This window comes from Choloepus didactylus, chromosome 6 (assembly GCF_015220235.1).
Source record: "Choloepus didactylus isolate mChoDid1 chromosome 6, mChoDid1.pri, whole genome shotgun sequence".
Classification (NCBI taxonomy): Eukaryota; Metazoa; Chordata; class Mammalia; order Pilosa; family Megalonychidae; genus Choloepus; species Choloepus didactylus.
In genome coordinates, this window is record NC_051312.1 from 126,358,197 (window position 1) to 126,383,331 (window position 25,135).

At 37.3% G+C, this 25,135-nt stretch overlaps 1 protein-coding gene across 2 annotated transcripts in view; it reads right to left on the reverse strand.

Annotated features, from left to right (window-relative positions):
- The window catches only part of RDX (radixin), a 152,276-nt gene that overhangs the window by 119,614 nt on the left and 7,527 nt on the right, over positions 1-25,135 (reverse strand). For both annotated transcript variants that reach the window (XM_037841375.1, XM_037841376.1), the window contains exon 2: positions 678-753. In XM_037841375.1, the coding sequence (XP_037697303.1) occupies positions 678-689 (12 nt within the window). In that variant the 5' untranslated portion in view covers positions 690-753. The remainder of the gene's footprint in view (positions 1-677; positions 754-25,135) is intronic.

The following is a 25,135-nucleotide window of genomic DNA, read 5'->3' on the forward strand; positions in this document are numbered from 1 at the left end:
TTCCCTAATGACTAAAGATACTGAGGATCTTTTCATCTGTTTTTTTCTGGTTATTAATATACCTTCTTTAGTGAAGTATGTGTTCAAAGTCTTTTCCCACTTTTTAAAACTGGGTATAAAAAAAGAACCATATATTTATAAAACTAAATGATCAAACATACACTCTAAATAAACAATTTAAACTATATAATGTCAGCATTATATCACCAGCAAAGCTAAGAATCATGAAAAAATTAATCATGCATAGATTCTCCCAATCTCTCATTATATCCTCCTGCTTAACAGTAAGTTACCATTTACTGACTACTGAATGTGTACCAGTTTCATCTAATCCTCACCATACCCCTTAAGTAAGGGACTAACTATATTCCAACTGTATAGATGAGGAAATTAAGAACTGGAGAGATTGACGTAATTTAACAAAGGTCACCCATATTAAGTGGCAGAGCCAGGATAAGAAATGAGACAGTATGACCCAGAACCCATGACTTTTACCTTGAACTACAATGTTACCCAAGCGTCTTCTTCACTGGCCCACTTAATCTGTGTATCAGTAATATCAGTGCCTTATTCCTCCCAACAACTCCATCATAATAGTTTGCCTTGTTACAAAAAGAACTTAAAGCTATTGCTATCTCAATAAATAAGTACAGACAAAAGTAATAAATCACACTTACTGGTTTCGGCATTTTTCTTCTCTATTTGTTACCGTCTTTAAAAATTCTTTACTTCTATGAATTCTGTTGTCGCCTTCTATTAAATAAAAGGAAAGCATAATTGATCAATTATCTTTTTATATATAGTTTTTATTTTAACTATAATTTCTATAGAATAAGATAAATTTAAAGCAGTTTATAAAGTGGCTTTAAAGTAACATGGCACTATCATTTTATATACTTTTCAAGGTCTTCCACTGACAATTTTTTATATTCTCTACAAAGATTAAAATCTGTGATTTAAAATACCACACATCTCAAATAACAAAGTATAAAGCATATTGATCACCTACTAAAAGTTTTAATTTAATTACAGAAACACATAGCAAGGAAACATGATTGCTAAGGGCTCAAATGCTATCTCTCACTAATTTGAGTTGGTTCATCCCTATATCCAGCCTGGTATAGAGGTAAAGGTAAGGATAGACAGGTTCAGATTCTAGAACTGAACTCAAGCACACTTTTCAATCTTTATTTCTACCCTGCTGAAATCAAAGAAAATTCTGATTAATGTAACCTACAAAAAGATAACTTTGTGAAGAATGTTAATTTTCCTTCTTTCTTGAAAAGTTGAAAATTTTATTAGAAAAAAATATGAACAGCTTATTCACCTAAGGTCTATAAAACAGCTACAGTTCTGCAAACCAGTTACCTACAGCCTACTCACCTGCACACTAGTGCATTTACTAACAAATTTAAAATCGCCCTTAAGATCAATGTTAAATTCTATCTTCTCCCCCGAAACAACAGAAGTAGATCTTATTCGAGGAGAACCATCATGTCGTGTTACAGTAAATGCTCTTAGTAAGAAACAGTCAACAAAATTTTTGAGTCCCCTCCCCCACAAACCTTCCAAAAGATCTAAAATTCTTAAACAGTCATTGTCCAAAAGAAATGCCTATTATTCCAATTCAAAAAGCCTAAAGCGCGACGTGCTAAATTAGATACATTGTTACTTGAGAATCAGCTTATCTAGGTAATATCTCTGCTAAAAAGCTTTATTCATTACAGGGAGATCAACTACATTTGAAAATTCTCCGAATTGAAATAAAATAAATCACTGAAGTAAGGTTATTTCCCCAAATTTTACTCAATCACATGCCAATAAACCTCCCTATAAAAGGGAACATCCTTCTGAGATTTCTTTTTTTTATCTGACACACTAGATAGTGAAATCCAATTGGAGATATTAAATCCCTCATTTCTTAACTCTTATTGATACATTTCCTAACCTATCTACACTCACTCGTTTTCATGTACTTAAATGTACTCCAGCCCTATCTTCTAATTCTATACCCTCTGCTTCATCCCCAGTACCCCTGCCTTAGTTCAGGTCTTGATTAAAAGAGCCTCAAGTCTTGATTACAAGAGCATCCAAACTGATCTGCTTTTCACATAATCTATAAGCTAATAACACCCAAATCTATACTTCCAGACTTGCTTGGTTAAGTTGCTTCATCAGTATCTTAAGGATATATCAAAACATAGCCAAAACACTTAAATCCCTTTTCCATCACCAAATATGCTTTTTTACAAGTCTTGGTAATTTATTTACATATTTCTAGAAAACAGTCCATTTTCATGCAAACTTTCAAATTTAATGGCACAAAGTTATTCACAGTATTCTTTCATGATTTTTTAAATACATACTACACCTAAAGTCTGACCCCTTTTTCACTTCTAATATTGTTCATTTTTTCATTAATTATGCCAATTTGTCTATCTTATTGGTCATTTCTAAAAACCAGTTCTCAGTTTCCCTGATCTGTTTATTTTTCTTTTTTATTAATTTACTCTTATACTTGTCATTTTTCTGTTCCTAGCTTATGGTAGGGCTCATTTCTAATCCTTAGAATTGAAAGTATACCTAAGTAATTTTCAGTCTTTCTTCTTTTCTAATACATGCATTAAGGTCATAAACTAAATATGCTCAAATATTAGACAATTCCGAATATAAAGTGATCCCCCTATTTCCACAGGGAAAATATTTTAAAATAAATTTTAAATCATTTGAGTATGCAAAATAATCAATTTTGTATTTATAACATTTATTTTCCTAGTATATTTAAATGTTCAAAACAGTCTATATGCCCCTTTTCAACATGAACAGGTTAGGGTGGTCACTGCCTAGACATACCTGAAGATCAGGAAAGCGATTAAACTAGAGGAAGGGGTAGCAACAGACAACATGGAATTTAACAAGGGATTATGAATATTGAATCGTTATATAATTTTCGTTTTCTTAGTTGCCAGGGTATTTGAATAGTTAGAAGGAAAGAACTGAAATAGTGGAACTGTAACCCATAGTATCCTTTGAAATTTGTTCTACAGCTACTTGTTAAATTGTAAATTGAAAGCTATACCTTTCTGTATATATGCTGCATTGCATAATAAGGAAAAAACTGAAACTAGGGTGCTATACTCACAATAACTTTGGAAATTTCCTGTAAAAAACAGTCTACAAAATACTGATTCAGAAATATTATTTGCTTTATTTCACATTTCACAGAAAAATTTTATTCAAATTCCACACACATCAGACATAAGTGTCTATCAAAACTTAGATCACTTTGTGAATCACAAGTATTCCAGATTACATACAATTTTTTTAGTCAGTATACTATGCTATCACTAAACATGTTATATAAAACATCAGAAATTTTATTTACCAATTATACTAAAGGAATATATTTTAGTATCTACAATGTATCCACTGGAATTGTTTTTAATGTTTAGGGGTTTTGTTTTTAGTTTTCAAATGGAGTGCTTGGAAGTGGCAAAGCACTGTCTTTCTATTACTTATAGCTAAGTTTATTGTGCTACAGTCAAAGAATGGGCTCTATGGAACCACTATTCATTTAGACTTCCTTTATGTCTTGGTTAATTTAGTTTCTTTCTTTTTTAACTGTTCCACATAAAAATAAAAATAAAGTATTTTTTTAATTGGATAAGATCAAGTTAGACCAAGTTTTTAATGTTTTGTTTTTAGTCTCTCCATCATTACTCATTTTAGTCTACGTAATCAGTTTGAGATATTTCCCAACTATGAATGCGGATATCAATTTCTAGTAAATTGCCAGTTCTTTATTTATATGTTTTTAGGCTATGTTATCATGTGAGTACAGGTCTAGAGCTGTTGTATCTTTCCACTAAATAGCTCTTTTTTATTTTCATTAAGTAATAATTTAATTACACCTAGAATTCTAAGCTGGCCATTATTCCCTCAGCATTATTTTTCCAACAGATGAATTTTATTGTATCTTTAAAATATCACAAACAGGTCTGGCATCTTGTTGTTTCCATAGTGGGGACTCTTAGATCTTACTCACCAGCCTACTGAACTGTTCCTCTTTTAAAGACATAGATACCACCTCAAAATTTTGATAGTTTTGTTTTTAACTGTTGTGACTTGCTGAATCAAAGTGGCCTAATTTGATAGTTCAGTGTCATTTCTTTCAAGAATTAATTCCTCTTTCTGTGACTGAGATCCTAAACAAGCAACGCTTATCCCCATCTGAACCCTGCTAACATCTTTTTCACCCAAGGAATTTCCAATTTCAGTAAGAGACCCACTCTCCTGATAACAATTGTTGATGAGAAAGAAAGCACACATAGACCTCATCTTGTGGCAGAATTCCAGTGTAATACCCTTGATCATTTTTTGTACATGTCTACAGACAATGTGAACTGTGCCAGTTCTTTTCTATTTTCCTACTGTTTGCCAAACCAAAGCCTCTTCTTTTTCTTTCCAAGGAGTCTGAATTCTACACTGATCTAAAGACCATCCACAGGGTTCCTCTGGGGCACTTCATAATAACTGCATCACTTCAGTGTGATGGTGACATTTTCTGAAATGTCAAGTGTCTGGTTGCTGAGAATGGTCTTTGTTCTTACAGTAGATGCAGCAAAAAAAAAAGTCCCTCAGCATTTTTAAGATATTATTTTATTTTTTTCTGGCATCTGTTATTGCTGATGACAAGTCTGCTGTCAATCTAACTCATTCTTTTGAGGTAATCTGCCTTTTCTCTCTAGGTTTCATTAAGAATTTTAATTTTTCTTTGGGGTTCTTTGGATTAGTTTTTACTTATCTTGCTCAGGATTTGGTAAGCTTCTTAGTCTGAAGACTCATACTTCTTTCTGGATTCTGGAAAAGTTTTAGCCACTGCTTCTTTTCCCACTTTTTCTTCTCATTCAGCAATTTTTAGACATACTGGATATTTTATTCTCTAACCTCTCCTTTTTCATATTTTTAATCTCTATCTTGATGCAAATTTCCTCCTATTACTGATCCTCTCCAACTGTTTCTAATCCGCTGTTACCTACCTGCCCATTAGTTTAAAATTTCACCGATTTTACATTTTTACTCCTAGAAATTTTTTTAAATGTTTTTTAAAAATGTCACATTCTTTCATAATTTGTTTGAATCCTTTTACCCCTATACTATTTATTTTATGTCTCTTTAAATTTACCCTACTATTTTCAGTTTGTTGTGGCTTGCTCCTTTAAGGAGTTTGCAATTTGGAATAGAAAGACCATGTTGCTCAGATGTGGCCTTTTTCTCTCAGGCAACTTTGCAAATAAACTCACTACCTTCCCCTCTACATGAGACATGACTCCCAGGAGTGTAAGTAACCCTGGCAATGTGGGACATGACTTGCAGAGATGAGCCTGGCCTTGGCATTGTCGGACTAAGAATGCCCTCTTGACGAAAGGGGGAAAAAGAAATGCCACAAAATAAAGTTTCAGTGGCAAACGGATTTAAAATAGAGTCAAGACGAGAGTCTGGAGGTTATTCTTAAGCATTATGGTAGACATTCCTCTTTAGTTTCCAGTATATTAGAATAGATAGAAAGAAATGACTGAATCTGTTGAACTGTAATCCAGTAGACTTGATTCTTGATGATAACTGTATAATTAGATAGCTTTTATCGTGAAACTGTTGAATTGTGAAAACGGTACAATACTCCCTTTACACAGTGAATTGGCAGATAAGTAAATAAAAACAAAGTCAAATATATATATATGTATATATATATTTTTCACACATTTATATAATGAATGAGGAGATAAAGGTTATGGGATGTTTTGGGTGTTCTCTTTTTATTTTGGAGTAATGAAAATGTTCTAAAATTGATTGTGGCAATGAATGCACAACTATATGATGATACAGTGAGCCACTGATTGTACAACTTTGGAAGGATTATATGGTGTATGAATATATCTCAATAAAATTGCATTTAAAAAAACTAAAGCAAATATAGCAGATAAAGTTGATGGTGGGTCTAGTGTTTTCCTTTCATTATTTTCTATATTTTTTGCATGTTCTTAACTTTTCACAATAAAATCTGTTCCCTACATACTCACTCACACACACAAAGAAGACACCAGGAGAGCATAAAGAAGAATTTGAAAGAATACAGCAAAAAATAACAGACCTCAGGAAATGAAAAATACACTAGAGCCACACAACAGCATATTTGAAGAGGCAGAAGAAAGGATCAATGAGCTAGAAGACAACACCAGAATACAAACATAAAAGAACAGATAAAGATTTGAAAAATATGAGCAGGGTCCAGTAAAATGACTGAAAACATGAAGAACACAAACATGCATGTCATGCTGTCCTACAAGGAGAAGAGAAGGCAAAAACAGCAGAAAGAATATTTAAGGAAATGGTGGCCCAAAATTTCCCAAATCTTATAGAAAAGCAAAAATATGCACATCCAGGAAGCACAACATACTCAAAACAGAATAAATCAAAACAGACCCACTCAAAGACTAACTAATCAGACAGTCAACTGCCAAGGACAAAGAGAGAATTCTGAAAGAAGTAAGAAAAACGCTATTCACCACACAAAAAGGAAGCCAAATAAGACTAAGTGCCAATTTCTCATCAGAAACCATGAAGTGAGAAGGAAGTGGCACAATATATTTAAGATACTGAAAAAGAAAAACTTCCAGTCAAGAATTCTTTATCAAGCAAAGCTGCCATTAAAAAATAAGGGACAGTTTAAAATATTCACAGATAAACAGAAGCTGAGAGTCTGTTAACAAGAAACCTGCCCTACAAGAAAAACTAAAAGGAGTACTACAGACTGAAAAGGAAAAGACAGACGACAGAGGCTTGAAGGAGAATGTAGAAATGAAGATTATCAGTAAGGGTAACTAAATACATAAAAAGAGAGAAAAAAATATAAGATTTTACAAATAAAAGCCAAAGCATAAAAGAGTTGCACTAACTACTGCCTTTACAGTAATAACACTGAATTTTAATGGATTAAACTCCCCAATCAAAAGACACAGACTGGCAGAATAGATAAAAATATATATATATGTAATCCATGTATATACAGTTAACAGGAGACTCATTTTAGACCCAAAGATACAAATGGGTTGAAAGTAAAAGACTGGAAAAAGATATTCCAGGCAAGCAGTGACCCACCCCCACCCCAAAAAAGCTGGAGTAGCTATACTAACGTAAGACAAAATAGACTTTAAATGCAAAAAAATGTTATGAGATGAAGTACATTATATATTAATAAAAAGGACAATTCACCAAGAAAAAATAACAATCTTAAATATCTATGCACCTAACTAACGCCCCAAAGTAATGAGGAAAATACTGGGAAAAGTGAAGGGAGTAACAGACATCTGTACAATAATACTGGGAGACTTCAACAAACCACTCTCATCAATAGTCAGAACACCTAAACAGAGAATCAATAAGGAAACAGAGAACCTAAATAATATGACAAATGAACTAGACCTAACAGACATATATAAAGCACTGAACACCAAAACAATAGGATATACATTTTTCTGAAGTGCTGATGGATCATATTCCAGGGCAGACCACATGTTGGGGCACAAATGAATCCTAATGAAGTTTAAAAGACTGAAATTATACAAAGCACTTTCTCTGACCATAATGGAATGGAATGAAGCCAGAAAATCAAAACAGCTGGAGAACTGGAAAATTCACTAATAAATGGAGGTTAAGAAAACATGCTCTTAATCAGTAAGTCGATGAAGAATTGCAAGAATATTGATCAATAAATACTTCAAGCACAATGAAAACAAGGAAATAACATATCAAAACTTATGGGATGCAGCAAAGGCAGTGCTGAGAGAAATTTACAGCACTAAATGCCTACATTAAAAAGGAGGAAAGAGCTAAAATTAAAGACCTAACTGGACACGTGGAGAAACTAGAGAAAGAACAGCAAACTACTCCCAAAGGAATTTAGAAGGAAAGAAATAACAAAGATTACAGTGGAAATAAATGAAATTTAGAACAAAAAAATAATACAGGGAATCAATAAAACCAAAAGTTGATTCTTAACTTCTCCACCAAAAGGAGGATGTGAAATGAAACGAAATAAAGCTTCAGTGGCTGAGAGATTTCAAACGGAGCCAAGAGGTCATTCTGGTAGACATTCTTATGCACTACATAGATAACACTTTTTAGGTTTTAATATATTGGAATAGCTAGAAGTAAATACCTGAAGCTACCAAACTCCAACCCAGTAGCCTTGACTCTTGAAGACGACTGTATAACAATGTAGATTACAAGGGGTGACAGTGTGATTGTGAAAACCTTGTGGATCGCACTCCCTTTATCCAGTGTATGGATGGATGAGTGGATAAATGGGGACAAAAACTAAATGAAAAATAGGGTGGGATAGGGGGATAATTTGGGTGCTTTTTATTTTTATTTCTTATTCTGATTCTGATTCTTTCTAGTATAAGGAAAATGTTCAAAAATGAATTGGGGTCATGGGTGCACAGCTGTATGATGGTACTATGAACAACTGATTGTACACCATGGATGACTGCATGTTATGCGAATATATCTCAATAAAACTGAATTTTAAAAAGAAAAGTTGGTTCTTTAAGAAGATCAATAAAATTGACAGTCCTTTAGCTAGACTGACAAAGATTAAAAGAGAAAAGACGCACATAAATAAAATCAGAAATGAGAGGGGTTTGTGCTGGTTTGAACCTTGTTATATACTCCAGAAAAGACCATGTTCTTTTAATCCATTCTTGTGGAGGCAGACCTATGGTAGAGGGGACCTTTTGGTTCAACTGAGATGTGACCCAGCCCATTCAAGGTGGGTCTTAAATCTGTACTGGAGCTCTTCATGAGAGCACAAAGAGAGAGAGAAAAGCCCTGGGACACATAAGCAAGACCTACAGGAGCTGACAAAGAGAACCACTCAAACCAGAACCCAGGAGAGAAGGACCAACGTATGTCACCATGTGCCTTCTCATGTGACAGAGGAACCCCAGATGCCATCAGCCTATCTTCAGAGAAGTTATCCTCTTGTTGATGCCTTAATATGGACATTTTCATGGACTCAGAATATTAACTTGTAACTTAACAAATCCCCATTGTTAAAAGCAAACCCATTTTATGATACACTGCATTTCAGCAGATTTAGCAAACCAAAACAGGGGTCATTACCACTGACCCCATAGAAATTAAAACAATCATAAGAGAATACTATGAACAACTGGATATCAACAAATTAGACAACTTAGATAAAATGGACAATTTCCTAGAAACACACAAACAACATACACTGACTTGAGAAGAAACGGAAGACCCTGACAAACCAATCACAAGTAGACTGAATTAGTCATCAAAAAGCCCCCCAAAAGAAAAGCCCAGAACCAGACGGCTTCACAGGTGAATTCTACCAAACATTCCAGAAATTAATACCAAACCTGCTCAACATCCTCCAAAACACAGAAGAGGAGGGAACACTATCTAACTCATTCTATGAAACCAATATCATCCTAATACCAAAGCCAGATATATACTGTAAGAAAAGAAAATTACAGAGCAATCTCTCGAATGAATATAGACGCAAAATTCTCAACAAAATACTTGCAAATCATATCCAACAGCATATTGAAAGAATTATATACCATGAACAACTGGGTTTTATCCCGGGTGTGCAAGGGTAGTTGAACACAAGAAAATCAATTTTAAAAAATCAAAGGGGAAAAAAATCACATGATCATCTCAACTGACACAGAAAAGGTACTTGACAAAATCCAGAACCCCTTCTTGAAAAACACTTTGAAAGACAGGAATTGAAGGAAACTTCCTCAACATATAAAGGGCATATATGAAAAACCCACAGCTGACATCGTACTCAATAGTGAGAGACTGAAAGCTTTCACTCTAAGATTGGGAATAAGACAAGGATGCCCACAGTCACCACTGTCATTCAACATTGTGCTAGAAGGTCTAGCTAGAGCAATTAGGGAGGAAAAAGAAATAAAAGGCATCCAAATCAGAAAGGAAAAAGAGTTTCAATATTTGCAGATGACATGACCACATTTAGAAAGTTCTGAAAAATCTACAACAAAACTACTGGAGCTAATAAATAAGTTCAGCAAAGTGGCAGGATACAAGATCAATGTGCAAAAATCAGTACTCTTTCTATATAACAGCAATGAGCATTCCAAAGAGGAAATCAAGAAAAAAACATTCCACTTACAATAGCAACTAAAAGAATCAAATTTCTAGAAACAAACCTAACCAAGAATGTAAAGGATCTATATTCAGAAAACTACAAAACATTGCCAGAAGAAATCAAGGAAGACCTAAATAAATGGAAGGACATTCCACGTTCATGGACTGGAAGGCTAAATGTCATTAAAATGTCAATTTTACCCAAATTGATCTACAGATTTAACACACCACCAATCAAAATTCCAACATCCAACTTTGCAGAAATGGAAAAGCCAATTATCAAATTTATTTGGGAGGGTAGGGGCCTCGAATAGCCAAAAACGTCTCAAAAAAGAAAAATGAAGCGGGAGGACTCATACTTCCTGACTTTAAAGCATATTACAAAGCTACAGTGTTCAAAAGAGAACATACCGGTATAAAGATAGACATATTAATGTAATCGAACTGAGAGTTCAGAAACAGGCAATCTCAACTATGGCCAATTTATTTTGGACAAGGCTCCCACATCCACTCAACTGGGATAGAACAGTCTCTTCAATAAATGGTGCTGGGAGACCTAGATATTCACAGCCAAAAGAAGGAAAGAAGACCCCTATCTCACACACTGTACAAAATTTAACTCAAAATGGATCAAAGGCCTAAATATAAAAAGCAATACCACGGAGGCGGGGCAAGATGGCGGACTGGTGAGCTGTATGTTTTAGTTACTCCTCCAGGAAAGTAGGGAGAAAGCCAGGAACTGCGTGGACTGGACACCACAGAGCAATCTGACTTTGGGCATACTTCACACAACAGTCATGAAAACGTGGAACTGCTGAGATCAGCGAAATCTGTAAGTTTTTGTGGCCAGGGGACCCGCACCCCTCCCTGCCAGGCTCAATCCCGTGGGAGGAGGGGCTGTCAGCTCCGGGAAGGAGAAGGGAGAACTGCAGTGGCAGCCCTTACCAGAAACTCATTCTACTGATCCAAACTCCAACCATAGATAGACTGAGACCAGACACCAGAGAATCTGAGAGCAGCCAGCCCAGCAGAGAGGAGACAGGCATAGAAAAAAACAACATGAAAAACTCCAAAATAAAAGCGGAGGATTTTTGGAGTTCTAGTGAACATAGAAAGGGGAAGGGCAGAGCACAGGCCCTAAGGCTCATATGCAAATCCCGAAGAAAAGCCGATCTCTCTGCCCTGTGGACCTTTCCTTAATGGCCCTAATTGCTTTGTCTCTTAGCATTTCAATAACCCATTAGATCTCCGAGGAGGGCCCTTTTTTTTAATCCTTTTTTCTTTTTCTAAAACAATTACTCTAAGAAGCCCAATACAGAAAGTTTCAAAGACTTGCAATTTGGGCAGGTCAAGACAAGAGCAGAACTAAGAGAGCTCTGAGATAAAAGACGATAATCCAGTGGCTGAGAAAATTCACTAAACACCACAACTTGCCAAGAAAAGGGGGGTGTCCACTCACAGCCATCATCCTGGTGGACAGGAAACACTCCTGCCCATTGCCAGCCCCATAGCCCAGAGCTGCCCCAGACAACCCAGTGTGACGGAAGTGCTTCAAATAACAGGCACACACCACAAAACTGGGTGTGGACATTAGCCTTCCCTGCAACCTCAGCTGACTGTCCCAGAGTTGGGAAGGTGGAGCAGTGCGAATTAACAAAGCCCCATTCAGCCATCATTTCAGCAGACTGGGAGCCTCCCTACACAGCCCAGCAGCCCAGATCTGCCCTGGGGGGACGGCACTCACCTATGACATAGCACAGTCATCCCTCAGCAGAGGACCCGGGGTGCACAGCCTGGAAGAGGGGCCCACTTGCAAGTCTCAGGAGCCATACGCCAATACCAAGGACTTGTGGGTCACTGGCAGAGACAAACAGTGGCAGGACTGAACTGAAGGATTAGACTATTGCAGCAGCTTTAAAACTCCAGGATCACCAGGGAGATTTGATTGTTAGAGCCACCCCCCTCCCTGACTGCCCAGAAACATGCCCCATATACAGGGCAGGCAACACCAACTACACACGCAAGCTTGGTACACCAATTGGACCCCACAAGACTCACTCCCCCACTCACCAAAAAGGCTAAGCAGGGGAGAACTGGCTTGTGGAGAACAGGTGGCTCGTGGATGCCACCTGCTGGTTAGTTAGAGAAAGTGTACTCCACGAAGCTGTAGATCTGATAAATTAGAGACAAGGACTTCAATTGGTCTACAAATCCTAAAAGAACCCTATCAAGTTCAGCAAATGCCAAGAGGCCAAAAGCAACAGAAAATTATAAAGCATATGAAAAAACCAGACGATATGGATAACCCAAGCCCAAAAACCCAAATCAAAAGATTAGAAGAGACACAGCACCTAGAGCAGCTACTCAAAGAACTAAAGATGAACAATGAGACCATAGTACGGGATACAAAAGATATCAAGAAGACCCTAGAAGAGCATAAAGAAGACATTGCATGACTAAATAAAAAAATGGATGATCTTATGGAAATTAAAGAAACTGTTGACCAAATTAAAAAGATTCTGGACACTCATAGTACAAGACTAGAGGAAGTTGAACAACGAATCAGTGACCTGGAAGATGACACAATGGAAAATGAAAGCATAAAAGAAAGAATGGGGAAAAAAATTGAAAAAATCAAAATGGACCTCAGGGATATGATAGATAATATGAAACGTCCGAATATAAGACTCATTGGTGTTCCAGAAGGGGAAGAAAAGGGTAAAGGTCTAGGAAGAGTATTCAAAGAAATTGTTGGGGAAAACTTCCCAAATCTTCTAAACAACGTAAATACACAAATCATAAATGCTCAGCGAACTCCAAATAGAATAAATCCAAATAAACCCACTCCGAGACATATTCTGATCACACTGTCAAACACAGAAGAGAAGGAGCAAGTTCTGAAAGCAGCAAGAGAAAAGCAATTCACCAGATACAAAGGAAGCAGCATATGACTAAGTAGTGACTACTCAGCAGCCACCATGGAGGCAAGAAGGCAGTGGCACGATATATTTAAAATTCTGACTGAGAAAAATTTCGAACCAAGAATACTTTATCCATCAAAGCTCTCCTTCAAATTGGAGGGAGAGCTGAAATTTTTCACAGACAAACAAATGCTGAGAGAATTTGCTAACAAGAGACCTGCCCTACTGGAGATACTAAAGGGAGCCCTACAGACAGAGAAACAAAGAAAGGACAGAGAGACTTGGAGAAAGGTTCAGTACTAAAGAGATTCAGTATGGGTACAATAAAGGATATTAATAGAGAGAGGGGAAAAACATGACAAACATAAACCAAAGGATAAGATGGCTGATTCAAGAAATGCCTTCACGGTTATAACGTTGAATGTAAATGGATTAAACTCCCCAATTAAAAGATACAGATTCGCAGAATGGATCAAAAAAAAATGAACCATCAATATGTTGCATACAAGAGACTCATCTTAGACACAGGGACACAAAGAAACTGAAAGTGAAAGGATGGAAAAAAATATTTCATGCACGCTACAGCCAAGAGAAAGCAGGTGTAGCAATATTAATCTCAGATAAAATAGACTTTAAATGCAGGGATGTTTTGAGAGACAAAGAAGGCCACTACATACTAATAAAAGGGGCAATTCAACAAGAAGAAATAACAATCGTAAATCTCTATGCACCCAATCAAGGTGCCACAAAATACATGAGAGAAACACTGGCAAAACTAAAGGAAGCAACTGATGTTTCCACAATAATTGTGGGAGACTTCAACACATCACTCTCTCCTATAGATAGATCAACCAGACAGAAGACCAATAAGGAAATTGAAAACCAGAACAATCTGATAAATAAACTAGATTTAACAGACATATACAGGACATTACATCCCAAATCACCAGGATACACATACTTTTCTAGTGCTCATGGAACTTTCTCCAGAATAGATCATATGCTGGGACATAAAACAAGCCTCAGTAAATTTAAAAAGATTGAAATTATTCAAAGCACATTCTCTGACCACAATGGAATACAATTACAAGTCAATAACCATCAGAGACTTAGAAAATTCACAAATACCTGGAGGTTAAACAACACACTCCTAAACAATCAGTGGGTTAACGAAGAAATAGCAAGAGAAATTGCTAAATATATAGAGACGAATGAAAATGAAAACACAACATACCAAAACCTATGGGATGCAGCAAAAGCAGCGCTAAGGGGGAAATTTATAGCACTAACCGCATATATTAAAAAGGAAGAAAGAGCCAAAATCAAAGAACTAATGGATCAACTGAAGAAGCTAGAAAATGAACAGCAAACCAATCCTAAACCAAGTAGAAGAAAAGAAATAACAAGGATTAAAGGAGAAATAAATGACATAGAGAACAAAAAAACAATAGAGAGGATAAATATCACCAAAAGTTGGTTCTATGAGACGATCAACAAGATTGACAAGCCCCTAGCTAGACTGACAAAATCAAAAAGAGAGAAGACCCATATAAACAAAATAATGAATGAAAAAGGTGACATAACTGCAGATCCTGATGAAATTTAAAAAATTATAAGAGGATACTATGAAAAACTGTATGGCAACAAACTGGATAATGTAGAAGAAATGGACAATTTCCTGGAAACATATGAACAACCTAGACTGACCAGAGAAGAAATAGAAGACCTCAACCAACCCATCACAAGCAAAGAGATCCAATCAGTCATCAAAAATCTTCCCACAAATAAATGCCCAGGGCCAGACGGCTTCACAGGGGAATTCTACCAAACTTTCCAGAAAGAACTGACACCAATCTTACTCAAACTCTTTCAAAACATCGAAGAAAATGGAACACTACCTAACTCATTTTATGAAGCTAACATCAATCTAATACCCAAACCAGGCAAAGATGCTACAAAAAAGGAAAACTACCGGCCAATCTCCCTAATGAATATAGAAGCAAAAATCCTCAACAAAATACTTGCAAATCGAATCCAAAGACACATTAAAAAAATCATACACCATGACCAAGTGGGGTTCATTCCAGGCATGCAAGGATGGTTCAACATAAGAAAATCAATCAATGTATTACAACACATTAACAAGTCCAAAGGGAAAAATCAATTGATCATCTCAATAGATGCTGAAAAAGCATTTGACAAAATCCAACATCCCTTTTTGATAAAAACACTTCAAAAGGTAGGAATTGAAGGAAACTTCCTCAACATGATAAAGAGCATATATGAAAAACCCACAGCCAGCATAGTACTCAATGGTGAGAGACTGAAAGCCTTCCCTCTAAGATCAGGAACAAGACAAGGATGCCCGCTTTCACCACTGTTATTCAACATTGTGCTGGAAGTGCTAGCCAGGGCAATCCGGCAAGACAAAAAATAAAAGGCATCCAAATTGGAAAAGAAGAAGTAAAACTGTCATTGTTTGCAGATGATATGATCTTATATCTGGAAAACCCTGAGAAATCGACGATACAGCTACTAGAGCTAATAAACAAATTTAGCAAAGTAGCGGGATACAAGATTAATGCACATAAGTCAGTAGTGTTTCTATATGCTAGAAATGCACAAACTGAAGAGACACTCAAGAAAAAGATACCATTTTCAATAGCAACTAAAAAAATCAAGTACCTAGGAATAAACTTAACCAAAGATGTAAAAGACCTATACAAAGAAAACTACATAACTCTACTAAAAGAAATACAAGGGGACCTTAAAACATGGAAAAATATTCCATGTTCATGGATAGGAAGACTAAATGTCATTAAGATGTCAATTCTACCCAAACTCATCTACAGATTCAATGCAATCCCTATCAAAATTCGAACAACCTACTTTGCAGACTTGGAAAAGCTAGTTATCAAATTTATTTGGAAAGGGAAGATGCCTCGAATTGCTAAAGACACTCTAAAAAAGAAAAACGAAGTGGCAGGACTTACACTCCCTGACTTTGAAGCTTATTATAAAGCCACAGTTGCCAAAACAGCATGGTACTGGCACAAAGATAGACCCATAGATCAATGGAATCGAATTGAGAATTCAGAGATAGACCCTCAGATCTATGGCCGACTGATCTTTGATAAGGCCCCCAAAGTCACTGAACTGAGTCATAATGGTCTTTTCAACAAATGGGGCTGGGAGAGTTGGATATCCATATCTAAAAGAATGAAAGAGGACCTCTACCTCACCCCCTACACAAAAATTAACTCAAAATGGACCAAAGATCTCAATATAAAAGAAAGTACCATAAAACTCCTAGAAGATAATGTAGGAAAACATCTTCAAGACCTTGTACTAGGCGGCCACTTCCTAGACTTTACACCCAAAGCACAAGCAACAAATGAAAAAATAGATAAATGGGAACTCCTCAAGCTTAGAAGTTTCTGCACCTCAAAGGAATTTCTCAAAAAGGTAAAGAGGCAGCCAACTCAATGGGAAAACATTTTTGGAAACCATGTATCTGACAAAAGACTGATATCTTGCATATATAAAGAAATCCTACAACTCAATGACAATAGTACAGGCAGCCCAATTATAAAATGGGCAAAAGATGTGAAAAGACAGTTCTCTGAAGAGGAAATACAAATGGCCAAGAAACACATGAAAAAATGTTCAGCTTCACTAGCTATTAGAGAGATGCAAATTAAGACCACAATGAGATACCATCTAACACTGATTAGAATGGCTGCCATTAAACAAAACAGGAAACTACAAATGCTGGAGGGGATGTGGAGAAATTGGAACTCTTATTCATTGTTGGTGGGACTGTATAATGGTTCAGCCACTCTGGAAGTCAGTCTGGCAGTTCCTCAGAAAACTAGATATAGAGTTACCATTCGATCCAGCGATTGCACTTCTCGGTATATACCCGGAAGATCGGAAAGCAGTGACACGAACAGATATCTGCACGCCAATGTTCATAGCAGCGTTATTCACAATTGCCAAGAGATGGAAACAACCCAAATGTCCTTCAACAGATGAGTGGATAAAGAAAATGTGGTATATACACACGATGGAATACTACGCAGCAGTAAGAAGGAATGATCTCATGAAACATATGACAACATGGATGAACCTTGAAGACATAATGCTGAGTGAAATAAGCCAGGCACAAAAAGAGAAATATTATATGCTACCACTAATGTGAACTTTGAAAAATGTAAAACAAATGGTTTATAATGTAGAATGGAGGGGAACTAGCAATAGAGAGCAATTAAGGAAGGGGAACAATAATCCAAGAAGAACAGATAAGCTATTTAATGTTCTGGGGATGCCCAGGAATGACTATGGTCTGTTAATTTCTGATGGATATAGTAGGAACAAGTTCACAGAAATGTTGCTATATTAGGTAACTTTCTTGGGGTAAAGTAGGAACATGTTGGAAGTTAAGCAGTTATCTTTGGTTAGTTGTCTTTTTCTTACTCCCTTCTTATGGTCTCTTTGAAATGTTCTTTTATTGTATGTTTGTTTTCTTTTTAACTTTTTTTCATACAGTTGATTTAAAAAAGAAGGGAAAGTTAAAAAAAAAAAAAAGAAAAACAAGGAAAAAAAGATGTAGCGCCCCCTTGAGGAGCCTGTGAAGAATACAGGGGTATTCGCCTACCCCACCTTGATGGTTGCTAACATGACCACAGACATAAGGGACTGGTGGTTTGATGGGTTGAGCCCTCTACCACAGGTTTTACCCTTGGGAAGACGGTTGCTGCAAAGGAGAGGCTAGGCCTCCCTATGGTTGTGCCTAAGAGCCTCCTCCCAAATGCCTCTTTGTTGCTCAGATGTGGCCCTCTCTCTCTGGCTAAGCAACTTGAAAGGTGAAATCACTGCCCTCCCCACTACGTGGGATCAGACACCCAGGGGAATGAATCTCCCTGGCAACGTGGAATATGACTCCCGGGGAGGAATGTAGACCTGGCATCGTGGGACGGAGAACATCTTCTTGACCAAAAGGGGGATGTGAAAGGAAACGAAATAAGCTTCAGTAGCAGAGAGATTCCAAAAGGAGCCGAGAGGTCACTCTGGTGGGCACTCTAACGCACACTTTAGACAACCCTTTTTAGGTTCTAAAGAATTGGGGTAGCTGGTGGTGGATACCTGAAACTATCAAACTACAACCCAGAACCCATGAATCTCAAAGACAGTTGTATAAAAATGTAGCTTATGAGGGGTGACAATGGGATTGGGAAAGCCATAAGGACCACACTCCACTTTGTCTAGTTTATGGATGGATGAGTAGAAAAATAGGGGAAGGAAACAAACAGACAAAGGTACCCAGTGTTCTTTTTTACTTCAATTGCTCTTTTTCACTCTAATTATTATTCTTGTTATTTTTGTGTGTGTGCTAATGAAGGTGTCAGGGATTGATTTAGGTGATGAATGTACAACTATGTAATGGTACTGTGAACAATCGAAAGTACGATTTGTTTTGTTTGACTGCGTGGTATGTGAATATATCTCAATAAAATGAAGATTTAAAAAAAAAAAAAGCAATACCATAAAATTCTTAGAAGAAAATGTAGGGACATATCTTGAAGATCTAATGGTAGGCAGGGAAGATGGCAGCATACAGAGGTGTGGAATTTGGTTAGTCCTCTAGAGCAAATAGTAAATAGCCAGGAACAACTAGTAAATAGTCTGTAACAACCGTTGGGGACATCCGTGAGCATTCACATATCATACACCAGTCAGGAATGGGTGGAATGTCTGAGCTCGCAGCATAAAACCTATAAGTAAAACTACAGAGCCAGTACCCCTACCCCCTCCCCCACCCCCACCAGCACAGCAGCCTGAGTTGCAAAACTTTTCTGTGGGAGAAAGAAGCAGTCCCTGCCAGGAGCAAGGGAATATAGCTCAACGAAACTCCAACTGTAGTTTTAATTTAACAAATTTGGACTACTGAAAACAAGCTACAACCACAGAAATCTGAGGTTCCTCTTGGCAGAGAGGAGGCAGGGCTGAAAAAAAAAATACATAACTAAATAAAAACAGAGACTTTTGGAGACAGCTCAGCTCAGAATACTGGAAAATGGCTGTGTCCTAAGAAAAGGGGCATAGAGAACTGGGTACAAACACCAGTCAACAGGCGAAAATGAGGGGCTGGGGACTGGCTCTGAAAAGGGGCTTTAACTCTTTTCCCTTTTTTTTTCCCTCTCATTCTAAGCAGCTCATTAGAGAAATCCACAGGCATTTTCAATTGTCAGTACTGACCTAGGCAAGGGTGGAGTTAAGACAGTCAGCAAGACAAAGGACGAACTCAATTGTAGAAGAGAACTCCCTGGAGGAGGGGTGTATCTCCCCTAAGAAAAGGGGGGCAGGGCTCAATTCAAGTGGCAGCCCTCTGTCAGAAAACTCAGACCCCAGTGCCTGAGGGGTGGGGGGGAGAACAACCCAGAAACAACTTAAGTTTAAGCTTGGCTTCTGACACCCTTGGTCGCAGCCCAGGACAGGGTCCACTATGAAATAAAGGGACTGCACCTCTTTATGCTAGTGGGGAGCTGAGGGCTGACAAGTGCTGACTGTTGGGCAGGATAGGAAAAGCACAGAGTCTAGAGGCTTCAAGGGCAAGTTGGACAACCTGCTCCTCAGGGAAACTTGATTTTGTTTATATCTTCCTCCTGACACCTGGGCTCCTCTGGTCTGGTAAAATCTGATCGAGGTAATCAAGGAAACCAGACGCCTAGACAACAAAAGACTCCACGTCACCTTAGGAAAAATGAAGATATGACCCAAAGGAACAAACTTATACTTCAAATGATAAACAAGAATTAAAACAACTAATTAAAGATCTTCAAACTAATATGCTAAATCAAAAAATAAAATCAACGAGTTGAGGGAAGACATGGCAAAAGAGATGAAGGATATAAAGAAGACATTGGGCAAACATAAGGAAGAACTCAAAAGAGTGAACAAAAATTGGCAGAACTTACAGGAATGAAGGGCACAATAAAAGAGATGAAAAACACAATGGAGACATAAAACATCAGATTTGAAGAGACAGAAGAAAAAATTCATAAACAGGTAAGAGGACATCTGAAATCCTACACACAAAAGAACAGATAGGGAAAAGAATGGAAAAATATGAGCAGTGTCTTAGGAAATAGAATAACAACATGAAGCACATGAATGTATGTGTCATAGGTGTCCCAGAAGGAGAAGAGAAGGGAAAAGGGCGAGAAACAATAATGAAGAAAATAATCACTGAAAATTTCCCATCTCTTACAAAAGACATAAAATTACAGATCCAAGAAGTTCAGTGTACCCCAAACAGAATAGATCCAAATAGACCTATGCCAAGACATTTATTAATCAGATTATCAAATATCAAAGACGGAGAATTCTGAAAGCAGCAAGAGAAAAGTGATCCATTATATACAAGGGAAGCTCAATAAGAAAATGTGCAGATTTTTCAGTAGAAACCATGGAGGAGAGAAGGCAGCAGTATGATATATTTAACATACGGAAAGAGAAAAACTGCCAGCCAAGAATTCTATATCTGGCAAAACTGTCCTTCAAAAACAAGGGAAAGTTAAAAACATTCTTAAACAAACAGACGCTGAGAGAGTTTGTGAACAAGATATCTGCCCTACAGGAAATCCTAAAGGGAGCACTACAGGCAGATAGGAAAAGACAGGAGAGAGAGGTTTGGAACACAGTATTGGGTGGTGGTAGCACAATAATGTAAGTACACTGAACAAAGATGACTGTGAGTACAGTTGAAGATGAAGGTTAGAAGCATGTAGGCCACTAGAAGGAAAGACAGAAGATAAAGACTGGGACTGTATAACTTAGTGAAACCTAGAGTGGTCAATGATTGTGATTAAATGTATAAATATGTTTTTACATGAGGGCAAACAAACGAATGTCAACTTTGCAAGATGTTAAAAATGGGGTGGTATTGGAGAAAAAAATACAATCAATGCAAACTAGAGTTTATAGTTAACAGTAACACTGTATATGCTTCCATGAATTGTAACAAAGGCAGTATGGCAAAGCTAAATATTTATAAGAAGGTATATAACAGAGGGGTAAGGGATTCTTTTGTCTGACTTAAATGTCCTTATACAGATAATGGTGGTGAATGCATAACTATGTGATTATACAAGGAACCACTGATTGTTTACTTAGGATGGAATATATGGTGTTTGAATAAAACCGTCTAAAAAAGAAACAGAGGGATACAAGTGCTGGAGAAAATGTGGAGAAAGGGATATACCTAACCACCGTTGGTGGGAAAATACAATGGTGCAGCCAATCTGGAGGGCAGTGTGGTGGTCCCACAGGAAGCTAAGTATGGGGGTGCCATATGATCCTGCAACTTGGTTACTGGGTATATACTTGGAAGAACTGAAAAGAGGGACATGAAGGGACATTTGTACATTGGAGTTTATGGCGTCAGTGTTCACGACTTGCAGTGGATGGTGGTGACCTAAGGGTACATCAACTGATGAATGGAATGGCACTGTGAATGGAATATTAAGCTGCTACAAGGAGTGAAGTTGTGAGGTCAATGGACATTGACAACAGTACGTTGAGTGAAATAAGCCAGAAATGAAAAGAAAAATATTATAATGCCTCACTAATATGGACTAAATATAATGCACAAAGTCTGAGAATTGAGCCCGAGAGCACGCTTATTGTAAAGGTTCCAAGACTGTAAGCTCTTACAGCAGTTACATCTATTCCTGAGTTGTAATGGTTATTTCTAAATTCTGAGTTGCTGAGCTCTTTGTGTATAACCTGATCGGTCCCTGCAACTTTGGGAATCTGTGTGACACCTGAGACTCAGAGCCAGAGTCTGGCAGCTATGATTGTCAACATTACCCCAACAGCAAATGTTAGTGTTTGAAAACAGATACCAGACTTCAATTAGAGATATGAAAGAAAAAGACTTGGTTAGGACTAAGGCAAATCAGACTGAAGGGTAAAGGATGATATTGATGGTGTTTTTGAAGCTTCAGCTTCTGTGTGAGACCAAAAGAAGAGATGTTTATTAGGTACAAAATCTATATTTTTTGTAACACGTTATCTATTTGGACTTGCATGGTCAGTTCCTTCAAACAACATTATTACAAGGAGGACTGATTGGGGAGTAAGGTCTGGGTGGTTTGTGCAGGCTGGTGTGAAGCCCCAGTACATCCCAGAATAATTCTGGCAGAGAATAAAAACGTATTTGCAAAGCCCCCTTGCAGATCTGGGGGAAATGTGGAATACTAAATTTCCCCACCTGGGGAATTAATGATATTCTCACAAGCACTGGGGGCTGCCAAATTGGAGGACCAAGCGCTTGATCTTGGGGCTTGCCGTTACGAGGTTTGTTACTGCAGGGAAGAGGCTGAGCCTACTTGGGGCTGTGCTTCAGAGTAGGTCCCAGAGAACCTCTTTTGTTGCTTGGATGTGGCCTCTCCCTGTGGGCCAACTCTGCAGGAGGGCTTGCTGCCCTCCCCCTGCATGGGACGTGACTCCCAGGGTTGTTGATCTCCCTAGCAACGCGGGGCATGGCTTGTGCAGATGAGCTTGGCCCTGGCATTGTGGGATTGAGAGTGCCTTCTTGGAATGGAAGGGGGAAGGCGAGGTAAAGCAAGGTAGGGTTCTGGTGGCTGAGAGATCTCGGGTGCAGTCCAGGGGTCACTCTCAAGGTTGTTCTTGAGCATTGTGTGGATGTCCCCTTTTAGGTTTTGGTGTGCTGGAACAACTGGAAGGAAATACCTGAAACTGTTGAACTGCAAACCAGTAGCTTTAATTCTTGAAGACAACTGTATAACTATATAGCTTACACTATGTGATTGTGAAAACTTTGTGGCTCCCACTCTCTTTATCCAGTGTATGGACAAATGAATAGAAAAATGAGGACAAAAAGTAAATGAGTAATAGGGAGGGATGGGGGGAATGGGATGTTTTGAGTGTTCTTTTTCACTAACTTTTTTTCTTATTCTTTTTTGTGTATGGTAATGAAAATGTTCAAAAATCAAATGTGGTGATGAATGCACAACTATATAATGGTGCTCTGAACAACTGATTGTACACCAGGGATGACTGTATGGTATGTGAATATATCTCAATAAAATTCAATTTTAAAAAAAATCTAATGGTAGACAGTGGTTTCTTAGCCCTTATACCCAAAGCACAATCAACGAAAGAAAAAAATAAATAAATGGGATAACCTCAAAACTGAATACTTTTGTACTTCAAAGGACTTTGTCAAAAAGTTGAAAAGCCAGCCTACTCAATGGGAGAAAATATTTGAAAACCACATATCTGATAAGGGTTTGATATCCAGAATATATGAAGAAATCCTACAACTCAACAATAAAAAGACAGCCCAATGAAAAAATGGGCAAAATACTTGAAGACAGTTTTCCAAAGAGGAAATACAATAGCTAAAAAGCACATGAAAAGATGCTCAACTTCACTAGCTATTAGGGAAATACAACTCAAAACCACCATAAGATATCATTTCACATCTACTTAGAATGGCCACACACACACACACACACACACACAAATAAAAAACTACAAACACTGGAGAAGAGAAACAGGAACACTTACTCACTGCTAGTGGGAATGTAAAATGGTATAGTGACTGTGGAAGTCAGTTCAGCGGTTCCTCAGGAAGCTAAGTACAGAACTGCCGTATGACCCAGTAATCCCGTTACCAGGTATAGACTCAGAAGAACTGAACGCAGGGACATGAACACACACCTGCACACCAATGTTCACAGCAGCATTACACAAAATTGCCAAAAGATGGAAACAACCCAAGTGTCCATCAACTGATGAATGTACAAACAAAATGCAGTATGTACATAACAATGGAATATTATTCAGCAGTAAGAAGGAATGAAGTCCTGAAGCATGTGATAACATGGATCAACCTTGAGGACATTATGTTGAGTGAAATACACAAAAAGACAAATATTGTATGATCTCACTAATATGAACTAATTAAAATAAGTAAACTCCTAGAGTTACAATCTAGAATATAGGTTACCAGGAGACAGAATGAGGGTAGAAAACGGAAAGTGTATGCTTAATGCATGCAGAATTTTTAACTAGGTTGAATTTAAATGTTTTGAAATGAATAGAGGTGATTGTAGCATGTTAACGGTGAGTGTAACGAACTGCACTGAATTATGTCTGTGATTATGAATGAAAAAGAGAAATTTAAAGTCGTATATCACTAGAAGGAAAGTTAGAGGATAATACATGGGACCGTATAACACAATGAACCCTGAGGTGGACAACGAATATGATTAATAGTACAAATACAAAAATGTTCTTTCATGAACTAGAACAAAAGAACTATCACAAGGAGTTAATAATAGAGTGGTATATGGGAGAAAATGCACCTAGGGAAAACTATAGAGTATAGATAACAGAAATATTTTAATATCCATTCACCAACAGTAACAAATGTACCATACCAATGTAAGGAGTCAACTATGGGGGAAGGGATGAGGGGTACAAGATATTTTGTTTTATTTTGAAGTAATGAAAACTGACTGTGGTGATGAATGCAGCTATGTGATGAAACTGTGAACCACTGATTGTATGCTTTGTATCGATTGCATGGTATGTGAATAGACCTCAATAAAACTGCTTAAAGAAAAAAATTAATGTGGAAACTATATGATAAAATGATAGACAATTAAAATTTTTTGCACAGTAAAATTTTTTGCACAGTATGACAAACTGCATCAACTTGTATGAAAACATAAGTGAAAAGGCAGAATATGTGGCCACCCATCACAACTATGTAAATATACTAGTATATTTACAAAGGCTATTTAGATATATGGAAATGAGCACTTAATATTAATCAAGGTCTTATTTCTGTTAGATCACTAATTTGAAAAATCTCTGTTTCACGAGTTCTAGTTAGAGCAATTAGGCAAGATAAAGAAATAAAAGGCATCCATATCGGAAAGGAAAAAGTAAGAGTTTCAGTATTTGCAGACGACATG